The 22,330-nt window shown below is 36.4% G+C and overlaps 1 protein-coding gene across 1 annotated transcript in view; it reads right to left on the bottom strand.

The window, feature by feature from the left end:
- The window catches only part of LRP1B (LDL receptor related protein 1B), a 473,299-nt gene that overhangs the window by 23,688 nt on the left and 427,281 nt on the right, over window positions 1-22,330 (bottom strand). The window contains exons 82-86 of the mRNA XM_058839737.1: window positions 20,555-20,671; window positions 18,284-18,457; window positions 17,628-17,753; window positions 10,249-10,413; window positions 1,398-1,559 (exon numbers count right to left, since the gene is read on the bottom strand). Coding sequence (XP_058695720.1) covers window positions 1,398-1,559; window positions 10,249-10,413; window positions 17,628-17,753; window positions 18,284-18,457; window positions 20,555-20,671 — 744 coding nt within the window. The remainder of the gene's footprint in view (window positions 1-1,397; window positions 1,560-10,248; window positions 10,414-17,627; window positions 17,754-18,283; window positions 18,458-20,554; window positions 20,672-22,330) is intronic.

Here is a 22,330-nt window from a genome sequence, read left to right as displayed (position 1 = left end):
GCTGATTTTCCATTCAAAGGTTTCAATATAATTCATAGTCTCCCAACTGGAAATATATTCAGTTTACTTCAGTACAAATCCTATTTAAGATACACACTATCCCTTTCCTTGTTTGACAGACCTTTCTCTAAAACTAAATACTTTTTGTATCTTGTAGATAATTCTAAACCAGACCTTTACAACAGCTAATTTCCCATCATTTTTATTTTTTTTCTTAAATCAAACCTTCTTCAGCAAATTCACTGAAGGTACAAAAGAGATGATGGCTTTCACATTTAATGTTCCATGACAAGCACTATGACAGTCTAACAAGGCTATGACAGTCCTTGCCTTTAGAATGCTACAGTCAAAGCAAAGCAGTAGAAAAAGGGGGGTGATTAAAAAATATCATTCAGAACTCAGTAAAATAATTCATTCTAACTTAAGGAAGGTTGCTTGTGAGTCATCATTTATGAAAAGATACGGGCAAGATAAACTGTCATTTGTAAATGAGTGACCAAAAGAAGAAATTCAAAAATATGTTCAAATGTCTTGAGTTATTGGAGAAGATATAATGGTGAAAGAAAACAAAAGCATGGCAAGAAAAAAAGGAACTTAAATGAAGTAAGAGCCTATTGGTTGATAATCTACTTTTCTTACTTCTCTGTTAAAGAAGTTAAACATTAGAGGAAGTTGTAGAAGAGCCTTTCTCTAAGGGCATGGAAACCTTCATAAAACTATCTCAATAAGAAGAGACTGATGGGTCAGTAGAATGAAAAAGGGAGAAAATCAGATGCAAAAGATAGAACCTAGATCCTGAGAAGTAAACAAGAGTCACATTCAGATATCCTTTACAATTTCAACACCAGGATGGGGTAGAAACCATACTCAGGGTGATCTTTGAGCGAGTTGAAGGAATATAGCAACGTGAAACTCAAAGCTATCGTCAAAGTGCTGCTTGCTGGGGTTAGAAATAGAAAACAAAGCTAAAGGAGCAGTTTAAAAGACTTTTTGGTTTGCAAAGATTAGGGACACCAGAAGGTTCTTTAACCAACTATGTCAGCTCATTACCAGCATAGCAAAACATATGACAAGTTGTAGTAGAAAATTTTTAACGCAATTATCTCATGGTTACTGACAAAGTCATCTGTCTTGTACCACTCCACTCTACAGCTCATTCATGAAAACAACAATAAATCATTCCTAAAAAAGCTCTTTTTTCAGCTAGCCATGTAGAAGGGGAGAAATATGCTCAAAGATCACCTGAATACATCAGATGACCTTGCTTCAGCACCGTGAGTAAACTGAGGCTAAATTTAACAACGCCGTAAAAAAAATCACCCACGCGTACTTTACACTTCCACTGCCTAGAACTTTTACTACAAACCCCGATGGAATAATTTGTGGGGATTACTCACAGTACTGGCACCTGTCTCCTGTGTACTCAGGCAGGCAGGCACAGAGGGGCTGGTTGCCAGCAGTGACGCTGCAGGTGCCCCCGTTCTGGCAGAAGCGCTCACACACCGTCTGGTTACAGCGCGGCCCCGTAAAACCCAGAGCGCAGCTGCAGGTCGGCCGGCCTGTCCAAAACACAGAAAGCTATTTTATCATAAAAATAAATACAAATTAAAATAATAATCAGCACTTTCTCAACACGGATTTATTGTAAGAGTAGGAAGTTTCAGTGTTCGAGCCCAGCTGTGTTTCTCCAGATGCTGAGAGAACGTGCCTTTGCAAACATTGCTGGAATGCAGAACTTTTGAAAAACAAAATTGGCTCTGGAAGATATGGGCACTCAAAAACTGGATCTGTGCATTTTTACACTTGTAAAAAGTGTAACACCGTACAGGCATTGATTGACCTTTTTATGAAGAAAAAAGTCAACATTTAAAATATACAGTTATTTCAAAGGTGGTCCTAAGCAGAAATTTAAGATATGACTGAACCCTTCAAATCATCCTGCCATGCTGAGCTCCTCCTGTTGCAGAGGATAACTGTTTGTATGATCACCATTGGTGTCTCTTCAGAGTGCACTACATTATTCTCAAATCTACAAACCTTGGTATATAATCACATGAAATACAAATATTTACCAATGCACAAATAGCTACACTTTACAGAACAATTTTTAATAAACCACAAGTATCTGTGCCTGTTTTGTTATGCCACCCCTCTCAGATAATGAAGACTGTTACATAAAAATTGCTGTCTGGCATCGGACCAAAGATGCCTGTAACATCAATATTCAGTGTCTGGAAAGCAGTTAACACTTTGGGATCAACATTTGCACACAATGAACTCCTAGTCTACAGCTTCTTTTCAAAGGATTCTAAAATGGTCTTTAAAACCCAATGCATTTTCCTCCTATGATTCTTCTCTATTGTAATTTTCCCTTTTTTTTTCCTTATCTAAATCTCATGTCTAAAGGATTTATAGCTTTGTTACAATTCCACTGTTCATTAAACCCTTCCACTTTCCCGTCTTATTTTCTTAAGGCTTATCTTCTTTAAAGCAAACTTCTAGATCCCATTAATGTTTTTCCATCCCCTGACTTTGTTTTTTTTATCTCATTTATAATCTTCAAGTAAATGACCTGATGTGTCCAACCAGCCATCTCCCTTCTCGCTTCCTAATAAATTATTCTCATTCTTGATTATCTCTTGCAAGACATTCTTTTTCCCACACCCTCCTCTTCACTTTCAATCAACTTTAAGGATTTTCTTAAATTTATGAAGAACCAAGTTTAACACTTGTATATTTCCTGGCTTCCCAGAAATGAAAGAAATGAGGATTAAGCAGGACCTGAGGACCCTTCTGAAATAAAAGGGCAGACAGGATGGGCTGGAACAAGATGAGCTTTATGGTTCCTTCAAACCCAAAACATTTCATGACTTTGTGTTTATCAAGTGAACTACGTAATGTACTGCATGTGTGATGCAGAATCCCTTTGGACTGGAATTATAGGCATAAACAGAAAAAAAAACCTCTCAGATTTTATCATTGACAACTCAATGTACCCACACCCACTTTACCCCTGATGTTCACCACAGCTGCATCTGAAACTCTGAGATGTGCAACCCTGCCTACCTTGCTGGTCTTTCCTCTCCACATAGCTGGCTGTGTTATTGAGTAATTAAGATTAAATTGTATGGATGAGTATTCCACAAACCCCACAATTCAATTTTTCTTCTGGTCTGCCTTTTTTTAATCCTGTGCAGTCATTTAATATCAAATTCATTGGAGAATTTTTCAATGCAAGTGAAGCACCCTCATTTTGTCTCCTCTCTGACTCATGCAGAATGATTTATTCAGTCTTTTTCCTTCACTTACTTCTTACCCTTCTAGCACAACACACTTCACGTAATTCTTCTCTGTATTTTCTATTTTAAGCTATGCTAATTTAAAGTGTTTTGCAAATCATCCTAAGGGCCATGAGATCAGTTAGTCTCTTTCTCTAATGAGTACAGCAGGAACAAAACCATTGACCTAAAAATAGCTCCAACTACTTTAATATGCATCAGCCTGGTTATTCATATCTGTCCCCTGTGATCTAAACATTAAATCAAAGATGTTGAACTCAGATGTTAGCACAGATTCCACTTGTTTTCCCCATGTATACAGTTGTATTTAAATTTCTGCCCCCAAGACAGGGGGTTTCACATAATCCTTCATCTGAATCAGTGTTTCAGTTAAAAAAAAAAAAAATAACATATATATAAAATAGTGATAGAACACAGACCTGGAGGTCAGAAATCAGTTTTCATTATTAATACTCTATTTGTTAGAACGATGAGACAATGGTATTTTTCTAGTTTATAGGAAAGATTATTCTATTCTTTACTAAAGTAGACTTATAAACATGCCAAACTGCTGACAGCTTAATGAAAAATTAATACAGTATAGCCTAAACCCCATTTTTGTCACTCAATTTAACATGACTTTCAGTAATGTTTACAGTCCATTGCCTATTTATACACAGAGTGTTGACACCAGAAATAATACTAGTAATGACATTATCATTTACCTTATTCTCCTAAATTATTTCTGATACTAAAAAATAGTTCCAGGAAGAGTTTAACAAAACTGCAGCATTAAACAATGCCACATGATGCCATAGGGTTTTGTATCATCGAGTCAAAGTACAGATTTATGTTTGCAAAGGAAACAGTCATGCAGCCAAGATGTCACATAACCCAGCTACCAGAAATTGCAGGATGAGCTCATGCACAGAGGGCTCCAGAACCTTCTCTGGTCATGCAAACTCAGGATTAGAGCTCTACAGACACAGAATTAAAAATCCCCCTTAATTCTTGACCCTCACCACCACAGAAAGAGTCACAACACAATAGCATGTAGAAAAATATTCACTTGGAAAGTGGTTTATGGAATGCTAAACTGCTTCAAATGCAGAACAGAATTTAGTAGAATAAAGGAGAATATACTATGGTGACCCTAAGAAATTAGTTATTTTCAGTGGTAGGATATGAAAAAATAGATGAAATTTTTGACATAGAAATGAATCGTAGTTTTGCCCTTTCTTACAAAACATTAAAAAAAAAAAAGACCAACCAGGGATCAAAATCTTCCAAGTAGTTTTGGATACAGAGGCTGCAATTACTCCTGGTTTGTCAATTTAATTTGCTACATAATAGCTATTGTCTATATAATAACTTTTCAAGTAAACTTTAAAAATTGCTCATAAATATCTTGGTTTACTTTCCCTATAATATGTGGGTGACTTCTTTTGGGAATTCATGTATCTTATATTTACATATATTTTGCAATGATCAGAATTCTAAGGAGATCAATTTTCATTCATGATATTGCCTAAGCAACAGAGAAATACCGTGAATTTTCAAAACCAAATAAAGCTAAAAAAAAATTTAAAACTTAATTAAAACCTAGATCAATAGCATTATTTTTGTCAGCTTTCTGAATGTTTTAAAAAAATTAGATCATGCAGATGAATGCCTTCACCAAAACCTACATTATTTGTTTCTTCCAGTCACTGGTAAATTCACTACCAGCAACGTGTGGTTTTAAGTTTTTATGTGTGATTATGCACCATTAATTTCAATATTTAACTTGCTGTCACTATTAAAGAAATGAGGTGGCTCTACATGAGCTTTCTGTAAGCAATATCTTGTCCTTTGTAGTTGTTATCAGCAGTCTGTGGGAATAGCAATAATTCATTTTATGTGGCTGATGAACCATAATTAGCTTTCCTGAAACAATAGGAGTGGAGAGAAGCTGCATTATTGAAGATAATTAGTGAGCTGATTGGGATCTATCCCAACAGATAGAGAGTCTCCCTGTGTTATTGAAATCAAAGGAGAAAAGAACAATTTCTAAATATCTCTGAGTACTCTCAGGGACTGCTCTTTCCAATGCTGGGACCTGAGATCAGCTCCAGTGAAACACCACCTTCATCCTTCCCACATTCCCTGTCCTGCTGACAACACCATGGAAAAACCCTGGAACTCATGTAACATGAGCAAAACAGGGTCTTCACTGAGACTGTTTTCAGTAGGCACCAAATCCCCTTGGTTTTGCTCATAAAATAGAATATAAAAGAATATCTGCTTCATACACAATGATTCTTTCAGAATATTTCACACATTTTCATTTAGAGGAAAGACATCTTTGTCATTCATCTTGATACAAACATCACAATTCTGTATGATTAGACATACCTTTTGTATAGTATGAAGGGATTTACCTGATTTTGTGAACTAGTTAACTTAATGTGTTTGAGATAATCAGCAAACTATTGCTGCAATATTTTTACTTCAAACTACGTGGAGAAACAAAGTGTGTTTTTATGGCAACATTGACTTTTTTTTGCCCAAAATCCCATTAATTCGGCTTACTGGAAAGTGTTCATTATTACACCCAAACTTTTAATTACATGTCTCAGATGTGTACTTTTAATTAACTGATGACATTTTCTTTGTTCAATTATTGTAGTTCAATACAACTGTCGTAAACTTATAAATTTTAATTAAAGCTGCTCCAATCTCTGGCTATATAACGTTCACACAGGAATTTGCCAAAAGGCTTAGCAGTAAGTAAGCCAACAGTGAATAATCCCTGAATTGCCAGTGGGATTTGTTTAACAAATTAACATTTGTGTGCAGATAATGAGGTTCTACAACTTAACACATCCAGCGAAGATTTAGCACAATCATGTTTCAAAAAATTAGCAGTACTCTGCAATTTACTTAATTAGTTATCACATTACTACTCTATACTAGGTGGGCAAAGGGAAGAGGATTTACACATTCAGTAGAACACACACATTCACCAGAAGAGTATTTTGTATGCTGTATCATTTTATTTGGATCAGAATATGAAGTAAGGTTCATTCATAGGAAAACTCATTTTTTGAGCCAGAAATGATCTGTAAGGAAATTCCCTGACTCTTGGGGATGTTTCCAGCTGTGGGGACCCTTTGGAAGCATCATCTCATGAGGCTAAAATTGCTGGAGTCCCCAAACTCTCGAGAGGCCACGTGTACAAAATGACACTTGTGAGATCGACTGCATCAGAGCTGTTAGAATAATATTTCAGAAGTGACAAGGGCAATTCAAGCCTCCAAGAAAGAGAGGGTCAAGCAAGCTGAAATGATCACAGATCATTTATATTTTGCAGATGGCTTTGGATTGGCACTGGCACACGTATGGCTTCTGCAACTTCCAGAGGGAAAATTGTCATCATTTGGAACAAAAATACAGTTTATAAAAAGGCAAAATTGGGAAAATGTGTAGAACTTGATTGCATGAGTTTAGCAGGTCAGTTTGATGGGTCAGGTGTATAATGGATCAGAAGTATGACTGCTGCTTGCTGAGGAGGTGCTTGTGAGCACTGTGGTACAGGGGTACAGACAGCAATAGCACAGCAGATCAAAGTTAAATGATACTGAGCTGACAATTTTAAAATAGTAATCTTATACTTTACAGAAATTGAGGGAGTTCCTTATCAAAGTCAGTTTGCAATATAACTATTGGAAGACAGTGATTTAAGGGATGTGTCACTTGTAGACCTGGTTTAGTGCTGGACCTGGCAGAGCTGGGTTAAGGGCTGGATTCAGCCTCAGAGGTCTTTTCCAGTCTTAATGATTCTATGATTCTATTCCTGTCAGACAGATCAACCTGGCAGGACAAACTTGAAATCTAGACAAAATATAATGTTGAAGTTCTAAAAGTATTAATGAGAAACAGAGCAATCCCTGGTAACAAAGAAGATTTTCATTCTTATGCATAGAAATGGGAAAGAATGACGTAAAAACAGACTAACAACTCTCACATGAGCCTGGCACAGCAGAGCAGCTCTGCCTGGAAGGCTGAGACAAGGAGAAGGCTGGTCTGGATTTCACACCCTCAGTCCAGCTGCAGAGGACTTGTGCATCCCCTGCAGCTACAAGTGCCCTGCCCAATTTAAGGACTGTGTATTCGACTGGAAAGACAAAATGGTTGCTACAAAAACACTTGAAGAATTAAGCTTCCTTGGTTTAATTACATTTTTCAATGCTTTTGGGAAGTCCAGTGTAACTTCTCTCTGTAAAACACATAACAGCCATAGTATATCATGGGTTAGATTAAACTGTGATAAGGGGCATCTCACTGGCATGCTAGTTTGTTTCAGTAGCACACAATTTATGGACTGATAGAGATAAGAAATACAGCCTGATAAGAAATAGAGATTTTCTCTTAATAGAATATTTACAGGCTCCAGAGGCTAGACATGCAAGGAAGATGAGATGCACATCAACCTGAACATTTTTATCTGGAATATTGGATGGAGTCACTGTGATTTAGAAAGATACAAGGTCTTTTTACCACATTTCCAGCACATGAAAGTTATGGTGTGGGCTTCAAGGCATGGCTACCCTCATGAATTGGAAATGGCAGGTAGGACATCTGGTTAACTTGAAATATGACTCTTAAAAATTTGATGAAACTAAAGGGACCCAGCACAACAGAGTAATACCCCTATCAGTGGGTATGCACAGCCATCAGAACCAGCTCTGTGCTGGTGTCAGCTCTTAAAGGCAAACTTTGGTCATGTGTGCTACAATAAACTTCAGCTGAGGTTAAAGGTTCAGATTCCCCCAAATCAGGCATTGAACAGTGAAATGTGGGCTGTGGTCACCCCCGTGCTGGCTCTCCTGATGCACCTTAGTGCAGACACGTCATTCCGTTTGGGACCAAACATCAGGCTGAATCCTTCATCCCCAGGCTGATCCCTTCATTCCCAGGCTGATTCCTGCCTCCCCAGGCTGATTCCTTCATCCCCAGGCTGATTCCTGCCTCCCCAGGCTGATTCCTGCCTCCCCAGGCTGATTCCTGCCTCCCCAGGCTGATTCCTTCATCCCCAGGCTGATTCCTGCCTCCCCAGGCTGATTCCTGCCTCCCCAGGCTGATTCCTTCATTCTCAGGCTGATTCCTGCCTCCCCAGGCTGATTCCTTCATCCCCAGGCTGATTCCTTCATCCCCAGGCTGATTCCTGCCTCCCCAGGCTGATTCCTTCATTCCCAGGCTGATTCCTGCCTCCCCAGGCCCCTGTAAAGAATTCAACAAAGTGTATTTTGGACCCTGCTCGTATCTTGCCTCTACCCACTTGTAGAAACCTAGTAGGCAAAACCTACTGCACTAATTGTTTTAGCAAGGCTGAGAGATTTCAGAGCCTGGATTTAGCAGGAAAATGAAAATTAAAAATATCCATGTGATAGCATAGCTGTGTGAGCACAGCAAGTGTGAGCTGCCTGGGAGAGGGAAAACAAACTGCTGGAGGTGAGTGAGCCCTGTTGCTACTGCCAAAAGAAAAGGATTAAATAAAACCCTGGGGTCTCTGCAGGACTCACAACAGAGCTGAGTTCCAGGAGCCAAGTTATTAATTTTATTAAGCCTTTTAACCCCACAAAAGAATCAATTAGATGCCAGACATGTAAAAATGTGGGAATAAACATCCTCTCTTCAGATGATGAGGAAGTTCTGCATGCCATTTAAACCATCACTTCCATTCACTTGCACGTCCTCACTTAGCATTTATTGATCTCACCACATTGATAAAAATCGCTGCTTATCATCTGTGTCAGTAGTTCCATCAGATGTTAGGAGCAGTATAAAGTCTAATTCATCAACTTCCAGTACAAGTAATCCTCATTTTCTGATATTTAGTCATTATTATGAGCAACATTATAAACCCTCAACTACTCAGAACTGAAAGAATAAATTCCTGGACTTGCATTCACTTGGAATTTTGCCACCACGCCTCAGTCAAAGGGAAGAGGCTCCAGAGAAGCCAGCAAGTGGGGCTAAATCACCAAACTACATAGGAAAGTCAAGGAAATCTTTACAATCTAATCCCCCTCTGCCACAGAGATTCAGATACATAATTCTGCATTACTGGGAGAGATCTCTGTGATGAACAGTCACAAACTTCTTAGGCTTGGACTTTTTTTCAGAGGGTGGTGGCCATTTCACCACACAGGAGAAAATTATTCACAGCATTTTAAGCAGATGAAAGCTGCTGAGAAAGAGGCAGCAAACCCTTCTCCAGCTCTTGTATTTTGAATCAAATATTTAAATATTCCTTGAAGCAGAAAATAGAGTTCTACTCCTCCTTTCTCACAGAATTGCTACATTTTAGAGTACTTCTTTTTACAGTTTTCCAAACATTATACAAAATACAAAAGCTTATGTGTTAGGGACAAAGAGCAATTGTCAAATGCTTGCTTTTTAACAGGATAAACCCCTGAACCCAGGAGATGTAATTTCAATTTCCTTCAGAAAAATGAGGATCTTAGTTCTCATAAACAAAGTCTTCCTAAGAATTAGATGAATAAAATTCCTATTTGGTGAACTTCAGTAAAACCATGGATTGAGGTCAGGTATTTAAGCAAATATGTGTGCATGCACATATAAATTTAGGGGGTGAATTGATATAAATTTAGAGAAGATGCATGGATTTGTAGATGCAGTTTGACTGGACATTTTGCTTTACAATTCCACTGCTACACCTCAACATGTGAGTCTTTACACTGAATATTTATGTATATTCTCCCTTTTCTGCTCTACATTTTAATTGTGCTGAAACACCCAGATAAGTGAAGCCCTCTTGATTACAAAATGTATGGAATATGCTGCTATTTTTGCATATTTTTTATGCACAGACAAAGCAAATAAAGAGAAAATACCATAAAATGGAACAAATTCAAACATTTAATGCAGGTATAACAGCAGGATAGAGCTGTTCAGAAGGACTTACCAAGGAGAGAGGCCCCGCAGGTTCCTCCGTTCTGGCAGTAGTTGTAGCAGTGGTTGGTTTCACACCTTTCTCCAGAGTAGCTTGGCCAGCAGTGGCACCGGGGATCCCCCTTCTCATTTATAATGCACTTCCCTCCATTCTCACAGGTTAATTTGCAGCTGTCATCTGCAGCAAGAACACAAACACGCCTCTAGAGCTTCAACAGCCCCAGCTCCATGGAATGGCAAAGCAGAACTTGTCTCAAACACAGCCACGGGTCTCTGTCAGTGAGGGGCAAAATACCACTGGGGAGAATGGAGAAAGTAAACTATTCCTTCTGTTTCCATCGAAAAACCCACACACTTTGGAGACCATAAGCCCTGGAAAGGCTTCAGGAGATGTGGAGTTGGTGGGAGCTCTTGCATGGCACAGGGAAGTTGGCCTCCCTAGGATCTAAGTTAGTAATGATAGTATGAATTCTTGTTTGAAACTATAATTCCTAGTTTGAGAATTAGAAAATTGAATGTTGGTTTCATCTGGGAGATCTTGGAAGATTTCCAGTCATTTTGTGGTGATCTGAGCCCTTTTTTATTGGCTTTTTTTGGATCTCTTTTCCATACTCTCTGCTGACTAACAGCCTTTTTAACTGAGCCCTGTCCAAAATCTTTAAAAGGAAATTATTTAGCCTTTAAATCCTCTTCAAAAGTTGGTATTTGCATACAGACTTGTTGCTCCTAATTCATATTTTTCTGATAATTTCTTTTCTTCTGCTCAGACTATAAAATCCCTGAGAGGGAAGCTGCCTGCTGCTCTGCAATCACAATTCTTATGGCAGCAGTGCCACCCTCGTAGAGATGAGGTCTAAGGGGACACAAACTCTGATCAGGCCAGATTCAGTCTTTGTGTACTTCGAGTTGTGCCTCTCTTAGAAACACTTTGAACAGTAAACCTCTATTAATTCCAATGAACAAGGTATAAAATCACTCAGTGATAACAACAACAAATTAATTATAGATGAGCACACGTACAATGCTGAAACATACAAACAACTGTAATCCTAAAGGAGCAGAAAAGCACCTTTCCAGGCCAAATCAAGCTTTCAGCAATAAGACTTCATCGGTCACATAGCAAAAAAATCCTGTGAGGCCAGACTGCTTCCTAACTAATCCAGGAATTGAGCCAACATGGTTTTAAACAAGAGGGATGCCACAAGTACGAGAACTTTTCAATAATAGATTCACCAGCTGCAAGAATGTTGCTGAATTCATCTGCTTTTGTCAAACAATTAATGAAAAAGAGTCAAAGTTCCTATTTGTCCTTTACTGGTTGAGGTCTAACATTGACTGGCACAGCACAGACACAGCAACTCCTTTGGGGTTTAAAGAAGCACGATGTGTTGCAAGTCCACAGTTTAGGAATGTAAAAATTTCTCTCCAAAAAGAACTCTTGTAAAACCTGGAAATTAAACTGTGCTTGTGCAGAGATCTTCCTTTGGGTGCACCCAAGTCTCTCTTTCCTGCCTGTGTTCAGCCCTCCTCAGCAGTCACAGGCAGTGCTGGGATGGTGCAGACACAAAACCTGGGGTGGAACCTATTTAAACAAAACTCCTGGAAACTCTCATCTTTCAGATAATTGTACCTGTCTAAAATTAAGCTGCAGCTAGGCAGCAAATCTTAAAGTTCTCGTGGTGGGCTGTCTGGCACCTCATTATTTGATGTGTTTTACAATGAAAACATGAAATCCTGTTTGCAGCTGATTTTTTGGTATCCACCTTGGATATATACAATTGCTGTAAGAAAGCTACATTGTATTTGGGAGTTTGAGGATGCTCCAGTGTTTTATTAATTTGGGTGGTTCATTAAATCCTTTGATGTTCCATGAACTGTTCTTCAGTTACTCATTATAGAAGTTGTTTGAATGGATAATGTAGCATATCTTATTGGAGATAAGGTCTATTTTTGTTTTGCTTATCTTATCTGTTTTACTTATTATTAGTCATAAGTTTATGGAGCAGAACTTGGCAAAACCAGAATAAATAAGAGTGAAGTATAGACAACTGCTCATTTTTATGAACCTTTCTGATAGTGCATTAAAAACATCATCTATTTCTCTTTTAGAGCAGTTCCACAAAATTAAGACATAAAATTTGGAAAAAAAAAAAAAAAAGGAAATTACTACTGGTTTTGTTCTCTATGAAACATTTTAAATTCAAGAGTTTCAGTACTACTCTAATATGGAATGGAGAAATAGTTATACAGCAATTTTGGACTTTCAATAAGCTGAGAAAAAGGCTTGAAAGGTGCAATGGAAAAGGCAGTTTTAAAATAGTATGTTAGAGCAATATATGGAGTTTAATGCTGCTGCTTTGTTGTCTGGAGATAAATACAAGAAACAAATGACACTGATTCACATCAACTGAGTACAAAAAGGGATGACATGCCTGCCTTTGTGTGGGAGACATGAGCAGAACAGTTCCATAGGAGGAGACAGGAAGAAAAGGAATACAGGAGAGAAATACAGAAGAATTGATATAAAAAGATAAATACAGTTAATTGTAATTACTGAATAAATATCTCAGAAAGAGGAAGCTCTAGCAAGTACCCACCCTTGGAACAAGCTTGTTAAAAAGACAAAATCAGAAAAATTTCTAAGTCCACTATTCATTGCTGCTCTGAGCTTGCTTAACTCAGGCTTAAAGACCTCTCAGCTGCTCTTTTCACTTCTGAAATAACAGAGGTATTTCATTGTCATCCTACCCATAGTCTAACTACTCAGTCCCTCTAACATGAAAGAAAGAAAGGATTACAGATCATGAAACTTTATATATTCTCCCCTAATCTGGATATATAGTCTTCTGCTGCCTTGTTTTGCCTTTTTTAATCTTAACATCTTTAATTCATAATCAAAGAATTTTGGTTTGCCATTTCTCTTATGTTTTTCTTCCCAGTAAAATTGTTTGACACAAACATTAATAGACTTTGGCTTATCAGCTTCATCTTGAACTCTTCCCTTTTACAGGAAGCAAAAGGAAAATCTTATAAAGAAACACTGCTAAAACAGCAAATCAAAGATTTGTGAACTCTACTGGCATATTTTTCTTTCACTTGTTCAATTTTTTGATATTCCATTCTTCTCCCCCACTTACACAAGACACACCTTTTATTGGCATTTCTTTAACAACCCTACTCTTTCTTGAGAAAAATGCATCTTTTTGCTATTTCCTCCCTTTTGAAGTACCCCCCAATTTCTGGACTATACAAGTTAAATGTGGAGAGGATGTTCAGAGCACAAGGTTTGGGACCTACAGTCTTTGGGACAAGAAAAGTTTCCCTCCCAAAAGTGGGAATTACTCATCCCATGGGGCAGAAAGTTATTTGCTCTCAGCAAAATAGCAAAGGTGCTACTGGGCAAAGGTGCAGCTCATCCTTTACTGGCCTGAATGCACCTAATAAAGACAGAGAGCAGAGTTCTAATGCTGAGGAAAGGTTCCATAAATCTTCCTTCAGATGAGAGTTGTACAATTTTCCATATGCTGAAAAGTATCAGAACAAATTGTTCTCCTCAAATTTTGTCTGAAGGCTGTAAGACAGATGCTCCTCTGTTTTTTCCCTTCATTTTTTTTTTTTTTTTCCCCTCTTAAAAAATCTGTTTTCTTTACAATTTTAAAAGGAAGAGAATGGCTAAGAAAATGATGCACAGAGAGAAAATCTAACTGGCACCCATTTTCCTCTTCACTGGGAAACAGCTCTCAGAACAATAACCCTTTGTAAATACAGAAGAAATGCTGTAAATAGAAGATTTTTTTCAAAGCAGAAGCAGATTTCTTTGTAATATTTTTTTGTTTTGCTTTGGTTTTTTTTTTTGTTTTGTTTTTTTTTGTTATCTAAGAAGTCTGAAAAAGCAGCACAACTCCCCAGAAGATAGCATGGACCAAAGTGCAGTAGCTTCTTCTCCCTGAGGGAGACTTTGGGGTTGAAAAGGAAGGGATGAACTTCTCCAACCCCAGCCAAAGCACTTTCTCTGCCTGAAATCTCTGTATGCAGTGGCCAAGTCCCCACAGAAACTGAGGGAACAACATGATAAATTAAATGTTTCATCTCCCTTCAGTAGCAGCATCAATTCTAAGTCTTGGGAATTTTTTCCTCAGGCTTTCCATTTAAGCAAAAGAGCAGAAATGTTCCCCTCTTACGAGGAAAGTGATGAACGTGAGGCTCCAGAGCAGGGAACTCTTGGAAACGTTCATTTCTCCTGCTCAATCATCTGTGGGGCTCTGTGTCTTCCTCCAGTGCAACTCTCTCCATTTTCATCCTCTGGGTACATTTTAGGCTTCATTGTGTTACAGACAGTTTGATACAAGAAACCTAACAAATGCAAATCCACGGGTCTCCTTTAGGAAAATGAAAGGTGGTACTCTGCTCTTTCCTTTAGGAAAATGAAAGGGTAGCTTCTAAACTGAAAAAGTTCAGCCTGTTTTAGATAATAAATAAACCCCAAAAGAACTCTGGTCCATCAGTCACAGTCATCCAGGGAAAAATGAGATGGAAGCTTATCTCAGAAAACACTGGAACTTGTACTCACTCTGTTACAAAAAACCCCAAACATTCCCAAGGATGCAATACTGCCATATGCTGTAATGATTCCAGCTTGAAAGCTCCAAATCAAACCCAGAAGCTGTTTCTCATCAGTTGCTTGAGGTGCTGGGGAAACAGCTGTCTGAGGCAATCTGGATTCAGTCTTACAGAAAACCACTGAGGAGTCAATATTTAAAATTCCTCATGTAGGATTCACCAAGAAAAAATAACAGAATGGACCAAGGCGGGAGTACCAGAATGCATAATTTTAGGAGTTATATAATTTTCTTCTGATTAAAAAAAAAAAAAAATACAAAAACTAAAAAAGTAAGAAACTGAACAATCCAGTGAACAAGAATCTGAGTTGGAATAAAGCACAAGGAACAGAGCAAGACTGGCATTACCTTGCAGCCACCAAACTGTGGTAGACAGACTAAGAAGAAATTGAATTGAACTGGAGATGGCTGTCCCATTTTGGCTCTGCCAAGTCATGTAAATCTGTTACTAATTTCCTTACTGCGTTTTAAAAGACTCAAGAAACACTCAAAGGCATTAAATATATTATGACTATTCAATATTCTACTATTTTCCATTGTAACTTGAATTATATATTGTTCAAAAAGTACAATTCAACCCTACTAGTTCTTACACAACTGCTACTAATTTCTAAAAGTAAAAGACTTCTTACAAGACCTAAAATAGCTATGTGCAAGTACAATAAAACCAGAACACTTCAAAAACCAGAAGACCACCAAAATCAACAAGAATATTTTGACTGACTTTGAATCAGGATTTTTTGTTGCAGACCAATAGAAAAAAAATACATCTGTATAACCTCCCTTTGGATTGTCAGGCCACCCTTCAACAGTCTAGAGTCAAGTAAGGCAGGATTTTCTGTTTGGGTTATGGACATCCTTAACTGTGCCAAAAATGCTCTGAATAGCTTTAAACAAGGTGAATGTGTGGGGTCTGGAATATTTCATATACATTTTCTAGATCACCATCAGGAAAGGGAAACTGCTGCTCCTAGTTTGTATTCTGTACTGTATAACCTCCTAAAGGAAAAGAACCTGATTTATAAATTGATTCTGCTTTTGTCTCCAGGCCATTAGTGACAAGTAACTGTCAGTCAGCCTTTAATTATAAACCTATATCAGTTCAAGATGCTGATCTTGGGGTCAACTCTGATCTTTCCAGAAATGTCTGCTGGTACTTGGAAGCTGGAGTGTCAGCAAGAGACAAACATTTAACATCCACTTACACTTAATAATAGGAAAAAATAAAAATCTCAAAATAGTACAAAAACATTGAGAGTACTATGATACAGCAGTTTCAATTCATAGTTTGAAATCTGTCTGTGATACTACAAAACTTGCAGTCTACTATTAAAAAAATAACAGATAAAAAAAATAGTAAGAAAAAGCCGACATTAGACTTTACTTGGAATATAACTGTAAATAAAACACTAAGGAAACACTTATTCAGCAGTCCTTTAAAAAGTCATAACAGATATTGCAGCCATGGGAAGGTACTGAAAATTATCAATATATTAAAAATGCTTCTCTAGGCATTTTCTGTCTATCCATAAAAACTTTAACAAGTCATTTAAAAACCTCTTCAGATCTTTCTTTAATAAAAGCACACATTCCTGAAAACATTACCATAGCATAATCTTTTTGCCCACTAGTAAAAATGGAGCATTACTGAAATTATGAGTTCAAACTGGTAAAAGTCTTCAATGAAAAACAAATTTATTTTCTTTGTCCATTGTTTAACACCTCAGTAATAAATATGGGTAATTTGAAATTATTTTTAAGTGTTGTAACAGCAGGAATTCTTGACAAGTGTCCACCTGAGATGGACAAAGAGCTGACACTTGGAGAAGCAGGAAGGGTCTGACTGATTTGTGTCCAGAGCTGAACAGTTTTATTTATACCACATCATGAACATTGAAGCACAGTCCTCTCAATTCAATAAAGTCTAGGCAGTATAGATTGGTGAGATTTTCCCCAGAGAATTATGAAGTTTCAGGTAAATTAATTTAATTGCTAAATTGAGCGCTTTAAGCACAGAGGATCTCACCAAAATATCCATCACTTGCACTTCTGAGCCTTGAATTAAACATCAGAAAAACATCCTAATACACATAATACACACAAGAAATGCTATTCTGTGATTTCCAGAAGACTTTAAAATTCAAGCTGGCTAAGAAATCATCCCAGCAGAGTGACCAAACTAGGTTTGGCCTAAATTAGAGCTAGGACAGTTTTAAAGTACTTAATAATCTTCTATGGAAAAGATTCCCTTCCATCGCTAAAATACAGCACGAACTTAGAGGCTTTTTTCTCCTGAAATCTGGTTTCCTGTGTCTCAGTCATTATAGAGGTTCCCAGAAGATATAATTTTAGATAAAAGTGCTGCAAGATTTTTTTCTCTTTCTTTGACTGTTACCTCCAAGTCATTATTATTTGCTGTGTTGCTCTCACCATTGCTGAAATGTTTTTTTCTCCTAAATGACTCACGTTTGATTTGGGTTCCAAAACACCTCAGTGATTTTCAAACTTCTTCTGGTCAGTACTTATACCCACTCACTTTTAAATATCACCTTGTACCAGTTAAGCTGAAAGCTCATTTTTCATTTTGGTGAATATTAGCAGGGGAGGTATCTTTTCAATCAGGGATTCTTTTTTCTTCACCTTTCCTTTCAGTTTTAGCTGTTTATTGAACAACATCACAAAACTCTGCACTCACAGCCAGCCTGGCCTTTTGCAATGACCAAAACTGACCAGCTGTTTATTTTCTGGTTTTCCTGCAGTTTTCATCACCTACCTAGGAGGCTCTGATCAATGCATGTTCCATTCATCAATGACTTTCCTTCTGGACAAGCACATGTTGCACCAGAAGGGTTGAGTAAACAAATGAATTCGCAGGTCAGGTCCAAGCAGGGATTAGGCACTGTTTAAAAAGACAAAATATTAGAAATACTGTTTTTTTTTGTTGGTTTTTTTTTTTAATTTAAAAAATTTAGAACTATGTTCTAAAGCTAAGAAAAGATAAATAATCAGATACAAAAATTCTGGTACACTTCCACTTCCCAGGATATCAGCAGCCTCAAGTCTGTGAACACACTCCCTCAAACAGCAGTGCAAGACCCACCAGAGGAGAGAATTTATTCCATTACCAAAAAAATGTATTGGAAACATGGAATAAAAAAATTTCATCTGCTTCTGGCTAGAGGGATTGTTATTCATTTCTCTTCCAATTTTTTTTTTTTTTTATATCTCAGTTACAGTGAAAGTACAAAAGGCATTTGTGTATAAATTTGTCCAGCATCCTTTCAAATGAGTGAAAATGCATCAACATTATATCAAGAAATATGACTATTTTCACTTTGTACAATCAAGCTCTGGTTTATAATTATACAACTTGGTTACTTTTATCCCCCCTGAGGTGATATTGAATTTAAAGCAATTATGCTTACTCACAGTCCATTTGTTTGTAGCGGTGAAAAATCAAGGCACTTTTTGCTTTATCAACATCCACACTTAGATATTCTACAAGGCTCTTGCCAAATTTGTGCACCCTAAATGCACCATTTTTAGGACCTGCTCCATATATGTAATCCTCAAAAATATCAATTCTATGTGGATGCAGTAAACCTTGAATAAAAATGGATAGTAAATACAAATACACATTACTTTTCAAATATTAAACAACTTTTTTTTTTTTTTTTTTTAATACAAATTTCAATTCATTACTATGATTAACACCTAAGGACATGATTTTTCAGACAGCTTGTTTGGTCCCCACAAAAACTACCTTTAAGAAAAGCAATCTTCCTCAAAGAAACTTCTCCCATTTTGCAGACAACTCGAATTTCATGCTTTTTATGAGTTTTCCACACAACTGAGCCTCAGAAACTGGCTGATCATTGAAAAAAAAGGAAACCCTTTAGTAACAAGTCACTAATTAGAACAGACTTGTTCTACTTGTTCCTTACGTACAACACTTTAAATAGATGTATGTGACAAGGAAGAAAGAGGTCATTTTACTTCACATGAAAGAAATTATTCTGACAAAACATTTCTTCAGCTCCTTCCTAACATATTTGAAATGCTAGGATTTGTACTACACTTTTTTAAAATCATAATTATAGTAAATTAATGCAAAAGAAATTGTTAACTCTACCAGCTCATCATTTTTAAGAGCTCTGAGGGCCTATTAAGCCACCAGTTGGATTTCCTGTGTTCAACTGGCTGTAAAATTTCACATTTACCCTAAATAAAGTAATAGTTTCTAGCTAAACCTTCTTTGCCTGAGATGTATCTCTTTCTGAAGCCATAAAAAACCAATGTGATACCTGCTGCCAGCTATTTTCTCCATTTACTCTAAAATTGGGTTTGTATTTCCCTTGTATTTACTTAATTTCATCAATCAGCCTTTATTTCTTCCTATTGTTCTTTCATGCTATCAATGCTTGGTACTCAGTATGTCATTTTCATAAAAATATGTATGAATTCTAATTAATTCTTTAATGTGTGTTTAATTCAAAGGGTTGAAGGTTTTAGACTCATTGCAAAGCAATTTCTAAAATCCCCAATTTTCCTTTGGTCCAGTGCTGGAGAAGGTTGTGGTCAGATCCCTACACTCAAAGTGATCTCTCTTCAGATAATTATCTTCATGTATATTGATACAAATTGTGGAACAAAACACCTTTAAACCAAAATAAGATGATTTCAATCTTGTCCTGCCCAATTAGGATTATGGGAGGTTCCTCCTAGCATATTTCAGGATTATTTCATATATCCTGGTGAACTCTGGGTTAGAACACTCAATAGCACCAGGTATAATGGCACCCTGACAATTCTCCAGAACCAGCTGCCCACTAAGCAATCCTCCCTAAAAGGCTGCTTTCAAATGCTTTTGAATGTGTTCCTTCTCTTTTCTACTGAAACTTCATAAATTTCTTACTTGACAAATTGTTAAAAAGCCATTTGTGCAATTGGAAACAATATGCTTCACCATAAGCTTTTAGATCAAAAAGAACTTTCTTCATTCCCTTTCTGTTCGGGGAATTCTGTGATTTCTCACTGACCTGAAAGCCAAGCCCATTATTATTAAGCCAAGCTCACAGAACTGATTCAGATCAACTGCAACCCTTAAAACTTCCATTCAATGCAGGCATAAAAATATAATAATATAATTTAATAATAAAATAATAATTAATTAATTAAAAGATAATATAAGTTCTAGTGAGACCAAGGCTAAATATTAACCACAATGTTGCTCAATAATACCTAAACCTGGAGATCTGCACATATCACTGAATCTTTGTTCCCCTAAGGTAATTTTATTAGATTATCTTAAAGCTAAAATTAACTTATCTAAGTTATTATCTGTTTCGATAATGTTTGAAGCATTGTCTAACAAAAGCACAAAATATTACTTAATAATGACAGATTTTTTTGCTTATATCCTTCCCTCTGAATAGTGAATCTTCAGCCAAATAAAATAAAATAAAAATAAAATTAAAATAAAAATAAAAATAAAATAAAAATAAAAACAAAATAAAATCATGAAAAAATAAAATAAAATAAAATAAAATAAAATAAAATAAAATAAAATAAAATAAAATAAAATAAAATAAAATAAAATAAAATAAAATAAAATAAAATAAAATAAAATAAAATAAAATAAAATAAAGTAAAATAAAATAAAATAAAATAGGAATCATGTTGTACCAAGGCTCTCCATACCTTGTTTTGTGCTCACAGACACAACTGAGTCGGATCCATCGAAAAGAACACTGCCAATAACAGATAACTCAAAATCAGCCCAGAACAAGCGCTGGCTGAACTGATCAACTACGAGACCTACAAAGGAGATAAAGTTCAAATAGGAACATAAAACCTGAAAAAAAATTTCACATTTTTATGCAATTCTACATTTTTATATCATTCATATTCTTATGTACACAAAATATTATGGCAATAAAAAGACTGGACACCAAAAATTATAAAATATCACAGCTCCCACTTGAACCTTCCCCTTGGGGCAATCATGGTTTTTGACTTTCCTTACCTTACTGTGCCCAAGGTCAGCACCTTTTCTAACCCATTCTCCTCAGCAGGTAGGGATAGAAATTCCAGGTGGGAATTAAATATAGAAATAAATCCTCTAACCTGTTCTCCCAGCCAAAATCTAATATGCCAATTGCACCAGTGTGATATTGTGTTAAAAACAAGGAGTTCAGGATTCATGGAGTCTTTGCACCCTGTTTCCACACATGTTTAATTGTGTTCCCATTTTTAGCACCAATACTTCCCATGCAGTCTTACAGAATTAAAAATCAGGTTACTTTTATTACATTAGTGCTGCAAGACTTATATTGGCATATATATATATATAGATATATATTCATCTGTATATGAAACAAGAAAACAAAAGACAATAGAAGTTCAATGATATTATGAAAACCCAGCCTCTAAGCAATAATTAGATCAAATAGTCCATTCTTAACAGATGAAGATTAAATGGTTACTATGCCATTTTAGGTCATGTCAAAAACTTCAGCCTGAAGATGATACTGGAACCATAAAATAATTTCATTCTGAGCTTTTGAAGTTGCAGTGCATCTTTAATAAAAATGGGAAAAGGTATTTTTCTTCCTATTTATGTAAGTAGGTAAATCAGGAAAAATACATCAAAAGAAATTATACATAACAGCGAAAATACTCCTCTTAAGGTCATAAATTAATCAGCTACAGATAGATGAGAAGTGGTGGAGAAAATCTGACTCATAGACCATTTAAAACTCCATTTAAAAAAACCCTATTTAAAAGAAACACAGGCATTCAGGGATATGGCTAAAGAGAATAATTTCTGGTAAAAGCAATCACAATGTGTCAGTGCTGTGTCATACACGGGACCTGTAAGGGACATGTTTTAGAAGCAATCCCCACTCCACAGCTTTAAATTATTCTTTGCATTTGAATGGGAAGATTTAAGTAAAAATTAATAAATAACTAACATTCTCAATGTATCTTTCATGGTGTCAGAGATAAAAGAAGTGTTTCTATTTGTTTGATGTGTATAATACTCCTGTGATAGTCATTTCTGTGTAAATCCTGTGAAGTCAAGCCCAAGTGCTCAAACTTTCACTCCCTTTTATTTGAAATAGGAGAGCCATATGTGGTAATAAATTTAAGAACAGTGTAAACAATATTAGTAAAGTCCTATTTAGAGGAAATTGTAAAGGTTTGAACCCTTTCTTTGCAATCCCTCTACATGGGCCTGTGTTAAATGTCTGATGAAAAAATTTTAAAACTCCTTGGACATCTATTTTCAACCATGAATTAAAGGAAGAAAACACAGAAGGATGTTACTAAAGTATTTTCAGGCACTAAATAGAAGAAAATTCCTTTTTCTTGGGTGTTTTGTCTGGTGTTTTGTTTTTTGTTGTTTTTTTTAGCTGAGAACCCAAAATCTTCCAGAGTTAGTGAGCACCAGGCATTTGAGGAAAAATATTATGT

Source organism: Poecile atricapillus, chromosome 5, assembly GCF_030490865.1.
Source record: "Poecile atricapillus isolate bPoeAtr1 chromosome 5, bPoeAtr1.hap1, whole genome shotgun sequence".
Taxonomy (NCBI): domain Eukaryota; kingdom Metazoa; phylum Chordata; class Aves; order Passeriformes; family Paridae; genus Poecile; species Poecile atricapillus.
Note: the sequence above shows the minus strand (reverse complement) of the source record. Positions and strands in the feature narration are given on the sequence as shown.